General features: G+C 40.9%; 1 protein-coding gene across 10 annotated transcripts in view; it reads left to right on the forward strand.

Annotated features, from left to right (window-relative positions):
• CLIP4 (CAP-Gly domain containing linker protein family member 4) overlaps positions 1–12,886 on the forward strand; it is a 74,936-nt gene that overhangs the window by 16,286 nt on the left and 45,764 nt on the right. For all 10 annotated transcript variants that reach the window (XM_015414882.1, XM_015414887.1, XM_015414880.1 and 7 more), the window contains exons 3-4: positions 11,535–11,674; positions 12,727–12,820. In XM_015414882.1, the coding sequence (XP_015270368.1) occupies positions 11,535–11,674; positions 12,727–12,820 (234 nt within the window). The remainder of the gene's footprint in view (positions 1–11,534; positions 11,675–12,726; positions 12,821–12,886) is intronic.

Below are 12,886 nucleotides of genomic sequence, written 5' to 3' on the forward strand. Positions count from 1 at the left end.
AGCATACCAATAAGAATGTTTCCTCCCCCAGATCTTGTCTTGTGATGGCAGGGCTTTTTCAGTTGTGGCACCTTGTCTGTGGACTATCCTTTCCCTTGAGATTTGCTTGGTGCTTATCCTTCTGTCTTTTAGGTGCCAGGCCAAAACATTTCTTTTTACTAAATAAGGGGCTGATCTGAGAAATATTTTATGAGGCTCATTTTATCTGCTAAACGTCTTACGATGCTTTCATGTTCTGGCTGTTTTTAATTATGGCTTTTAAAAATAGTTTTGTAAACACTTTTTATGCTGTTTTAGATTTTTTAAAAATTTTACTTTGTAAGACATCTCAGATTCCCTGAAGAGGCAGTATAGAAATGTTATAAATAACTAAGGTTAATGCGGTAAAGATTCTGTTGGATTTTCTAATATAAAGACCAAATCATCTGCGAAAGCCAATAATTTAAATTCGTCTCCTCGTGTCTTTAGACCATGTATCAACACATTATTTCTTACTGCATCGTTAATTTAATATACAGATATGGGAAGGTAGCTGGCTTAAAAATCAATACAAAAAAAGACAAAAATAATAACAAAAAACTGCCCACCTGATCGAATAAGGATGATAAAGAACATATCAGAGATGGAAATTGTAAAGACAGTCAAATACTTGGGAATAATAATATCTAACAGGAATAGCTCACTAATAGAAAATAATTACTACAAACTACTGGATGAGCTTAAGAAGGACTTGTTACGGTGGAAAGATATTCAATTGTCACTGATGTGTAGAATATCTACTATAAAAATGAATGTGCTTCCAAGGTTTCTTGGAATATACCTATATTGAAAAGACAGTTTTTTAAAAGAGCTTGAAAAAATGACTGGACAATTTATTTGGTATCCTAAAAGAGCCAGAATAAAATGGAAAATTCTACAAGACAGGAAAGAAAGGGGTGGATTTGGCCTTCCAAACTGGTATTTGTACTTTCAGGCTGCTGCACTGGAATGGATAAAAGACTAGAGGGTCATGACTTAAGCATGGGTTGGCATGCATATACATGGTACGGGAAGGATAAAGTGCATTCTAATTTTAGGCAACATGTGATAAAGGGGGACCTATTAAAGATTTGGAGTGACATTAAAGATAAATATTATATAACAACGCCGGGATGGGTATCCCCCTTAGAAGTGTTTATAAAACCTTCCCTTATTACTGAACACGACAGAGAAACCTATGAAGGTTTATTGGACAATGATAATAAATTGAAATCCAAGGAGAGACTCTGGGACACTCTTAATATTAAATTTACATGGTGGGAAACCTTGCAACTTCAATCTAGATATGCCAAAGATGCAGATGTGGGCTTCTATCCCTCTAAAACCCAACTAGACATGATCTGGCTATTGACAAGTGATAAAATGATACAGAAGCTTTATAGATTTATTTTTGAAGAATACATGCAGTATGAAATCATTAAAACAACCATGATCTCCTGGATGAGAGACATTGGACATTCTATAGATTTAGACAAATGGCTGAAAATGTGGAAAACAGTCAGATATATGAGATCCATAAGTTACAAAGAGAATATCTTAACAATTTTTCATAAATGGTACTTGATGCCCGATAGATTAGCTAAGTGCCATAAATCTGCTTCTAATAATTGTTGGAAATGCAAAGGAAATGTGGGAACTTTTTTCACATGTGGTGGCATTGTAGCAAGATTCATAGCTATTGGTTAAAGGTACAAAAATGATATCAGAAATTATGGAACAAAATATTTTTTAACACCCGAAATGACTTTGTTAAATATAATTCTGAATAGTTTTGTACAAAAAGATGTCTATTTGTTGATTTATGTTTTGACAACTGCTAGGATATTGCTGGCTAAGTTTTGGAAACTAGAAAAAACCCCAACAAGGGAGGAAATAAGGACTAAAATGCTTGAACTGATACAAATGGATAAACTAAATTTGATGTTACAAGGGAAAGACGAATCCATTCATACGATCAGATGGGCAAGAGTGTACAAATGGATAAATAACTTTTGGAAAATGTAGACTCGAATGTATATGATCTTCTATATGTAATACTGGACAAAACTGATAAATAAAACTTTAAAAAAATAACTAAGGCTGATCAAATATTCATAATCCTGCTTCTATTTATTGTTTCTCATTTTGGTTCTTCTGGGTAATGTTTAGCTTTAATGGTAGATGGTTTGAGACCCAATTTTTATGTTCACCATTGCTAAACTGAAGCTGCATAGGCTAAGGCCATGCTGGAAGCTGTGTTTTCCAAGATTTGGTTGAAAATAAAAGCTCTCTTGAAGATTTGTATTATCCCTAGTCTCATTTTCGCTCCTACAGCCTTTTAAATATACATTGATGCTGTACAGACATTTTTTGCAATAATCAGTGCAGTGTTTATTCCAGAACACTGTGTTCTAGTAAATTTATCAGAACAGTTTTCTTAAAAATGCATAAATCAATTTTAATCTCAAATTTTGTGTAATTTTACTTAATACAGAATAGCAGTGAAGCAAACATATTTAGCCATATTTAGCATCTTGATTAATGTTAGAGAAAGAAATACTCTTCTCCCTTTCTCACAATACAAGAACTCGTGAGCACTCAATGAAATTGCTGAGCAGTCAGGTTAGAAAAGATAAAAGGAAGTACTTCTTCACCCAAAGATTAACACATGGAATTCACTGCCACAGGAGGTGGTGGCAGCTACAAGTATGGATGGCTTCAAGAGGGAATTCGATAAACATATGGAGCAGAGGTCCATCAGCGGCTATTAGCCACAAGGTACAGATAGTCTGGGGCAAGTGATGCACTATATTCTTGGTGCTTGGGGGGGGCAACAGTAGGAAGGCTTCTAGTGTTCTGGCCGGACTGCGATGGACCTACTGATGGCACCTGGTATTTTTGGCCACTGTGTGACAGAATGTTGGACTGGATGGGCCATTGGCCTGATTCAACATTGGCTTCTCTTATGTTCTTATGTTCTCTTATGGTAATGGAGGTAAAGCAATACTTTGGTATTCTTATACAGCCAAGACAGAATTAACTTGGAGATAGATCAAGATGTGTTATTTATTTATTTATTTATTATTCGTATTTATACCCCGCCCTCCCAGCGAACCAGCTCAGGGCGGCTTACAGAAGTCAGTACAATGTACCTAATCAACATAAAACTTTAAAAACATTTTAAAACAGCTTAAAACAGGCGTTGTAGCAAAATAAAACAGAAGGCCAGTTGCACCTTAAAGAAGACTAACAACATTTATTCCAGCATGAGTTTTATGAGTCGTAACTTGCTTCTTCAGAGGCATTGTGACCTTGTTTTGCCTTGGCTCAGGGAGCTTCCTAGGACTTGCAGTTTCCTTACCCAGTTTCCATGGATTAATGAGTACAACCAAAAAAGGGGAGAAAAACACCAACCCTGCACGAGAAACATAACCAAAAAGGTTGAGACAAGGAAAAAGAAAGTAACATAATTATGCACGCAGTACAAATGTACAAAACACCAGTATATAATTTAATAATACAATCAGAAGTGCTAAAATATAATTTAAAAACAACAGTCCTGTCGTTCAGTGTGTAACTACCTAATCCCAATATAAAGACACATGTCTATTTACATAAATAAAGGTTTAAAAGTACATATTGTGTCCATATGCAAGAACCAATACCAAATGGGTTTCGGCATCTGGCCTTCCTCAGTGGTATAAGTCAAACTGAGCACTCCATTAATTTAACAGTAACATACTGAAAACTGCTCATGCACAGAATGGGCCTTACTCACACTAAGATGTTCACCCGGAGTAAGTAGTATCAAATTTTCCTGTGATATAACATGGGCAGCTCATCAGGATGAAAAGTATTTCCTTTGCCCATGGATCTTCTTAGGTCCAATCAGAAATGCTCAAAGCTCCAATGGAGTGCTCAGGCACAACTGGAAAAGAACCACCCAGTTGTACCTGAACACTCCATTGGGCAAAGGAAATATTTTGCATCTTGATGAGATGATGAGGACCCATTACACTTCTTTTTCAGAATGTGCTAAACAGAAGTTTTCAGGAGAGCATGTTTATAAAGGGTTTAGAACTGTGGTATAATAGAACAATTCAGGCGGATACTTGTATAAAGGAAAAAGATTATAATCTATTGCAGTGTTTGTATATATCACCTTGCTTTTACTCTATCATTTGCTTTATTTGCTTGATTTTACGACATTGTCTTCTGCTGTTGTAACCCACTTTCTGCATTTGAGTCCCTATTGGGGAGAAAGGTGTAATATAAATGAAGAATATAAAGAAAATAAATACTTATGCTATGTCATACTGTAAACAGTTTTTGTTTACTCTGTTTTCTAATTCTGTAATCCTAGTCTTATTTCATTATTTATTGGATTTCTTATTCTGTTTATTTTTGTTTTGTAATCCTCTTGAGCCTTGGCAAGAAATGTGGGCAATAGTCGAAGTAAATAAATGTATGTGAGAGCACCATTCGACTATATAGACCATCACATTGCATGAAAGTTTTCATCTTAGAGAAGTCTGACTGTCCTCTGCCTGACGGAACTCTCTACTGGAAGACATCCATGCCCTGCGGGAGCTGTTACCTTTCCACAGGGCATGCAAGGCAGAGATGTTCCGTTGGGCCTTCAGTTGAGGACAGTAGGGTTGCCAAGTCCTACCATCTTAAATACCGGGGGAGTCCTGGACCTGGTCGGGTGTTCTTGTGCGTGAGTGTTCAGGCTGGTTGCTAGAGCGTTGCACGGCGATGTGCCCAGCGTGATGATGTCACTTCCGGGCGACATCATTGTGCCGAGCACGTCAGCTAGATCTGGCCACTTTGGGGGTGGGGTTTCCCCTGCCAGCTGTATCCAGACCTGCGGGTTGGGGACCCTTTCGGCGAGAAAATCCCTGCCCCCCTGGGGGACCTGGCAACCCTAGAGGACAGTGACAGGACTTCTTTTGGCACTCTCACATAATTCCCCATCCTTTATAACTGCTCCCCCCAGAGATGATTGGGGAGTTAGGATTTCTCCACCATCTTAAATATTGTATATACACTGTTTTTATTCACTAGTACATATTGGACTGTTTTAATTTAATTTAATATTGAGCATGTATACTATCCTGTTGTAAGCTGCCCTGAGCCCTACTTTAGGGAAGGGCAGCCTAGTAAATGCAATTTAATAAATAAATAAATTATATAGTATAAAGCATCTAAACATAAAATAGTACTATGGCCTCCAATTACATTAAATTCCTGGGCTTTGAAAACCTGTTATATTTACTGATTTTGAGAACTATAACATGGCAGGTAGAAAGTTGGCCTGGCTCAGCTAAAGTTTCTTCTTCTAGTACTACTACTAATAAATTAATATCAGAAGGAAATATAAAGTAGATTCCTGATTTCAAAAGTAAATTATTTAGCAGCATATGTAACAAAGCAAAATTTTAAGATGTGATTTGACTCTAAACCAGGGGTGGCCAAAGTTTCACACATGTTGTGTGGCTCCCAGCAGGGTGGCTGGGGAAGCTAAAGGGAAGCATGCCTCCCTGATCAGTCTTCCCTTCCCCAGCCAGTGTTCCCCTCCCTGGGTTTGCTTTAGATGGGGGGGGGAGCAGAGAAAGAAAACCTTAAACTTAAAATGCATTCTTAAACCCTCCAAGCCAAACCAGCCGGTGGGGGAGAGGGGTGGTCTTGGAAGATGCATTTATTTAAAGTTGCTTTCTTCCCACCTCTCTCTCCCTCCCTCCCCCCATTTATTTGCTTTCTTTCCACTTTCTTTCCACCTCTCTCTCTCCCCCCCTTCCCATCTAAAGTTAAATATCATCAATATCTGTTTTTACCTCCTTTGGTTTTATTTTTGGCAGTCTCATTTAATGTTAATTAAAAGCAAATTTGCATATTTTTCAATAAAAATATGTGTATAATATTTGTTCATGTCTTGTGGCTCTCAAACATCTGGTGTTTATTCTATGTGGCTCTTACATTAAGCAAGTTTGGCCACCCCTGTTCTAAACCCTTTAGAAGTGATAAACAATAAACCCCAAAGTACTTGGTAGTTGCTTAAACTTGCACTCTCTGTAATGGCTTGCCATTTTAGTAGTGTGTTTGTTTTGCAAGGTTATCTTGCCTGCTCAAAAAGGTTCTTTGCTGTATATTCTCAATTTCTAGTTGACTCTATGGGAGACTAGTCTACCCAAAGCCCTTATAACACTATGACCTCTCCCCGGCTGTTGCCGTGACCGAACAGCGGCGTCACTGCCTATATATATATTTATTTGTACTGGATTCAGTTTATTTTACTGTGATGTGACTGATCAGTTCTGCTTTCTGATGGCTGACCAGTTTACACTTAAAAGTAGTCTCTTCGGGGTTTGTATGTACATAACTTCAGGATGTATTGAGGACAACTGCCCAGTATAGTTCATTTCCAAAGAGTCAGGCACCAGTGCTTATGAAAGTCAAACAGCACAGTTCTTTATTTCACAGAAAACTCAACAGGGGGATGGGATATATTTACACAGGATATTTTGATACTTTGTAGTATAAAGTACTAGTAGTATTTGTAGTTTAAAGTACTAGTACTAAAGTACTAGTATAAAGTATTTTGCCTTTACATAGGCTGTATGCTTATCACTCTCAGTTTGACTCAGATGTTCTTTAGTTCACAACACCCATCTATGATCCCACTCTCCAGTAACTGTTTTGTGGTTAACCTTTGGGCTTTATTTGCCTGGTCCCTTGAGTCTTACTGGTGCGACTACCCCAGCTCTCCAGACTCCTCCAGACCCTTAGCCCTTCATTAGCCACCTTTATCAGTTCCTTTGGAATGGTGTCTCTGGTGTTTGTGACCACTGAGGTTTTATACTGTGCACTCTCTGTTCACTCTCCTCTTTACATTAGAGGGTACCAGTGCAGAGTGCTATTCAGCCACAGTTTTCCACACAAACTGCTATCCGGCTGATTCCACTGAGCCCAGAGGCTTATGTCCTCTTCAGAGCTCTCCAGTTAGCTGAATCCTAACTTTCTTCCAACTCTCTCTGCCCAGCTGTCAGCTCTCAACTGTCAGCTGTTCACAGTTATCACTCACTGAGAGTTCCGAACCAACTGGCCCCCACTACTCTCAGTCACATGACTCTGCAGCTCCTTTGTTTACCTGCTGCTGTTCTCAAATCTTTAATTCCGTCACAGCCCTTTTAAGGGTTGCTTCTTAATTGTGAGCATTTTAAAATTACAGATGCTGATTAACAGCATTTAACTCCTTGTGTTGCCTGTTTCAATATTTATTTCAGTTATATGTTTCTGCAAGTGTGCATCTTATCTGCAACATCTGAACTTTGTTTCATTTGTTGACAAAGACATTATTCTGTGCCATGAAAATCTAGTCTGCATGCCATGTCAAACAGTAACAGGTGCTTCTTGTGTAGGTACCTCCATGTTGAAAGTACCTCTACTGGGGTGTCCTTATCAGCTGTGCTGTTTGTTTTCCTACTGTCATGCTTACAGTCAGATTTGTTTAGTAGGAATTTGTAGCTACAGTTTCCCTACAGACTGCTTTGTCAGCCTTTATGCCTCATTTTATCTACCATCCCTTCTCTTTAAGCCATGGAAACTAACAATAGGGAGGTGCTGTCAAGTTCAACTGACTCATGGCGACCCCAATGGGGTTTTCAAGGTGAGATGAGCAGAGGTCTTTTTGCCATTGTCTTCCTCTTCATAGCAATTCAGATCTTCAGTGGTGTCTCATCCAAGTATTAACTATAGCCAACCCTGCTTAGCTTCCACGCTCTGACAAGCTCAGGCTAGGCTGCCCCATTTTGAGAAACTGCCTTATCGTAAGCTGGGATCTCCTGCAAAGTTCTTCATTCTTTCATCCTCAAGTATCTTAAGTGTTTGTGCTGGGAAGAAGGCAGTTGTCAAAGCTAATTATTTAATTAGGAACGTCATCCCTCAGTAAACAGGGGTGAGGATGCTTGGTTTTCAAACTTTAATAGCACTTCTGATGACTGACCTAACCGTGGAGATAGTAAAAATGTTTAATTGTGCCATAAATAAACCTAGTTCAATTATACAGCTCTTTTAGTGCCCAATGAATTGATCTGTTTGTCCACTCCAACAGCTTGCATACATCAATAGTTTTATTTAAACTACCTCTTTAAATCCCTCTAGCTGCATATGTCCATGAACAAAGATGTGGGGGCCTGCTACTGTTGATTCCCTGGCAAGTTTCTATATTGTGAATAACTTAAAAAGTGCTGAAAATGTTTGCAAGTCAGTCTGATTTTGCTGACTCAATGCTCTGAGGATTTCTGATGATAATAACTCTGGGTTATATAACTGTACTTGTGTGTGTGAGAGAGAGTGAGTGAGTGAGAGAGAGAGAGTCTCCCCTCTCTCCCACTGCTGTAGCTCAGCTTTCCAGAGTTGTTGTGTTCCTCTTCAACAGAACATCTAGGAGTTTCATAGATAGAGCTCTGAAGGCCACATTACACAATATAATGTAGAATCCAGTATACTGTTCTCCTAACTTAGTGAAGAGCAGCAACTTGAGGTTGCAATTAGGAGTGAAGAAAAGGGAGGGAGCTATAGGGATGGGTGCTAGTTGCTTCCCTGGTGGATGTTTTTTTCCTGTCAAAATTGCCACCTCCTCGGACCTCCGGTTTCGGTGATCGCCATGGCAGTTGCTTTCTCCTGGACTTCCGGGAGAAGCCTGCCAGCGCCCACTGCTGGGAGGGGGCGCAATCGTCCATGCCACCCCAGGAGCTTGCGTGTTGGGCTCCAAGCCATGGGGTGCTAGAGAGCTCCCCTCCGGTGAGACAAGCCGGCGAGGGGGGGCTACTCCAAGCCCCGACAGTCCAGCTGTGGAGCGTCCCATATGGGAACAAGATCAGCACACCGGAGCAAGCGTTTGGAGATCAAGCAATTTTAGACACAAGCGAACAATCATTGAAAATGTGAGTTTTAAGTACAAGTGAGAACAATGAAAAACCGCACGGCCCTCCCGAAAGAAAACGAGGGGGAGGACAGGACTCTCCCCCGCTAAGAACTGTTTACAAGTGATTTTAAGCCATAAAAGGGGGGCACTATAAAAAGCAAATGGACAAAAATAAAGAGACTGTAAGAGCTTACCGCGTGATATAAGAACTTCCAGAGACTTTGACAAACTTTTAATAAAAGTAAACAACTCTCAAACATGGTGCCGCCTCTGAAGAACCAGCGAGACAAACAAGCGAAAGCAAAGCTTCTTCCGGGAAGTTCCAGCCCTGCGAGTTGTGTGTCTAAGACAGGACTCAACTGCAGAACTTTAAAGGTTGTTGTCAGAAGCACTTCGCCGTCTACTGGAGAAAATTATGGCAATTGACAATAAGCTCGATACACAACAAGCACAAATGGCTGCGAATACATAGAAAATAAAAAAAACGGAGCAAGAACTTAAACAGATTGATACCAAATCAAAAAAGATAAATCAAAAACTACAGACATTGAGGGGGGAAATGCCAAATCGAAGAGTCTCGACTATTACAGCTGCAAATGGAAAGGGCAAGCTATGTCTTGAGACTTCAAGGTGTCCAAGAAGAGAAAGGAGAGAATCTGAGACAGATTGTTGGTGATGTATTAGCTCCCTTGGCAGAGATGACATCGGATCAACTTCAAAGCAAAATTGATACGGTCCATAGATCGTATACAGAATTTATCAGAAAGAATAATCAGAAAGATTAAGATTCTCCCGAAGAAAAGTGAGAGATCAACTATTGAAAGCATCTAATGGAGCAACCTTGAAGGTAAAAGACAAAGACATAAGAGTTTTGAAAGACATTCCATTTGAGATAAGAAGAAAAAAAAGGAAATATAGGCCCCTGCCACACGGCAGGGAAAACACCGGTGAAAGTGCGGCTAATTAGAGCCACACCAAAATAGAGACGCTGCAGGCGGGATCCCATGGATTCCGTGAGCCGTGCGCCGTAGCTCCCCAGCACGATCAGATGCCAGGGAGGAAGAGACGAGTGGGAGGGGGAGGCTGCCAAACCGCGCATGCTCGAGCATGCGCAGTTCGGCCGGGGGCCGGGGATGCGCCGGCGATCCCACGGCCACACTTGCCGCGGTTTCGATTGAACCACCCGGTTAGGTGGTTGTTTGTTGGTGCGCTTTTTCGGCGGAAGGGACGGATGGGGGACGGGCGCAGCACGATTCCCAGATGTTGCTGTGGGATCGTGCCCGTTTGCTGCGGCCCTGATCCGTCCCTCTCCCGGCCCAAAACCCCTCGTGTGAACAGGGCCATAGAGACTTGGTTTTATTTCTACAAAATCACAATGTCTCCTACAGATGGTTAACACACGAGGGATTAATCTTTAGATATGCAAATGGAAAAGAAAGGATTGACTCTGTTGAAAAGACTTGTGAGTTTTTGCGTCAACACAGCAGTCCAGCAGGAGAAGGTGCGACCGAAGACACAAAAGGAGAGTGAAGAAGAAGGAGAGGCTGGATCTTCTGAGGAAGAAGACTTTGACTCTAAATTGGGGGCTGCCACCCCCAAACAAAGCTATCAGTTGAGACACAGAAAGGGGGGGGAATAGATTGTTAATGTACTCTGAAGTATCTAAAATAAGTATATTGTATATGTTTTTACAGTCTTTTTATGAAACTAGAATTGTTGATGAATATCTAAATATTTAAATAGATAGATGATCATTTTCAACGAAAGAACTTGTGTATAAGCTTAAAGGTAATTTTGTAAATGTATGTATGATCACCATCTCTTGGGTTTTTAAAGGGTTTTCTGTACTTTCTCCCATAGACTGTAGTTTCCCTTTCCTAATTTTCTATTTGTAGTTATTAGAAAAGCAATAAAAAAATCTCCTTCGGGGGGCTAAAAAATAAATAAAAAATTGCCACCTCCTCCAACTGCTTTTTTCCCTTGCAGGTAAATATATATATCTTTAATTTGGGGTAGGGTAGGGAAGCAGCTTGGGGAATTATTTTGAGAGAAGCAGCAGCTGGCATTGAGAAGGTTAAGCACATGTGCTGCTCCTGACCACAGCATCAAGCAAAGTTGTATAGAATGCTACTTAGCCTGTAGTTGGATCTTGAATTCCGTCCTTGTCACAGATACTTTTGTATAGTGCAGGGGTCCCCAACCTGGTGCTCGTGGTTGCCATGGTTCCCACAGACACAATTTTGGTGCCCAAGTGTTTTTAGAAAGTGGGTGGGGCCATGTGGGGTGTTTGCCCATGGCATCTTATAGGCTATGCCAATTTTTTTTTTAATGTTGCTTTGGCAGCAGCTGCCACCACAGCACAAGAAGTAAGCTGGAACAGCCATTTTGTCCTGCAGCAGCTATTTTGTAGCAGCCATTTTGTGGCTGTGCCCACCATGCCATGTCAGAATTCCAAAAGTTCTCACAGGCTCAAAAGTTGGGGACTCCTGGTATGGTATGTACAGGCATATTCACAAATGTGTTGGGAATAGCTTGTTTCCATTGAACCCTCTTTCAGAAATAAAATCTTCCCTTTTTGCCTCCACAGAGTTCTCGTTTTTTGATCCCAACGATGCAGCATGCCAGCAAATTCTTTTCAACCCCAAAACATCAGTGTCTGAACTATTTGCTATCTTAAGACAGTGGGTCCCTCAAGTTCAACAGAACATTCATATCATTGGTAATGAGGTGAGGAATTTAAGTTCTTCAGTACATTTTCTGTTCTGACTTGGCATAAACAGCTACTAACTATTTTTGGGTATGGGTGTTACTGTCTCAGCCTAGGGTTGCCAAATCGGGCCGGGGGGCGGGGAACCCCCCGCTTCCGCGGCCCGATTTCCGGCGCAGGGGAATTCCGGCCCGGGGGGAACCCCGCCCCCCAAGCTGCAGCACCGGAGGGGACGCAGCCACGTTGCCGACGAGCTCAGCCGACGAGCTCAGCCACGCCCCCAACGTCAGCACGTCGCCCGTCACTTCCGGCGACGTGCTGTCCGACTCCCGGATTGCGGCGACGCTCCCCCGCCGCGGGGGGAAGAAGATTTGGCAACCCTATCTCAGCCGCTTTGTAGACTAGAAACGTGGCTTTTGTTAAAATCTTGCAGTGCAATCCTAAGGAAAGCTACACCCTTCTAAAGTTACTGACTTCAGTGGGTTTAGAAGGGCATAACTCTCTTTACAATTGCACTCTTGGCTTTATGGCAAGAGCCAGACAGCTCTACAAAATGCACTGAGGCAGCATATAGCCCATGAGCTAGTATGTTTTCCACTTTAGAATGAGTTAGGGAATCCTTCCATTCCTGTTTTCCTAGTAACTTTGTAATTTTGCCAAACATGAAAAGCCAGATCTTCTCTCTTTTTATGGTGTACCTGGAAATATAATATTGTCAGTACATTTCACCTACAGTAATATTTTTGCTAAATGTCAAGGACCTGAGTAACAAATTAAGCTTGATAAAAAATTTTAGTACCTTTTTCAATTTACACAGATCTGGCAGTAGAAGAGTTTGTACTAGTAGGAAGAGAGAGCTGTAAAATTATAATTAGTTCACGCCACTGATGAATTTAAGGCACTTGCTGTTTTTTTTATTCCTGTGCAAGTGTAACCAAATTGCTCAGGTCATGGCCTAAAGATAATTGCTGGGCTTCAGTGCAATAGCAATACTCTTACATACCTGATATTAAGGCATATTTATCATCTGTTTGTTTCAGAGTCCAATACTGTCTTATTGTCTTTTCTGCAGATCATTAAGAGAGGTTGCAATGTGAATGACAGAGATGGCTTGACTGACATGACTCTTCTGCATTACACGTGCAAGTCAGGGGCTCATGGTATTGGTGAGTGAAGAAGCTGGAGTTTACTAGTGGTTGTTTTTATGACAGGGGTGGTGGTTGTCCTTTCCA

This window comes from Gekko japonicus, unplaced genomic scaffold (genome assembly GCF_001447785.1).
Source record: "Gekko japonicus isolate JY-2015 unplaced genomic scaffold, Gekko_japonicus_V1.1 scaffold2476, whole genome shotgun sequence".
NCBI lineage: Eukaryota > Metazoa > Chordata > Lepidosauria > Squamata > Gekkonidae > Gekko > Gekko japonicus.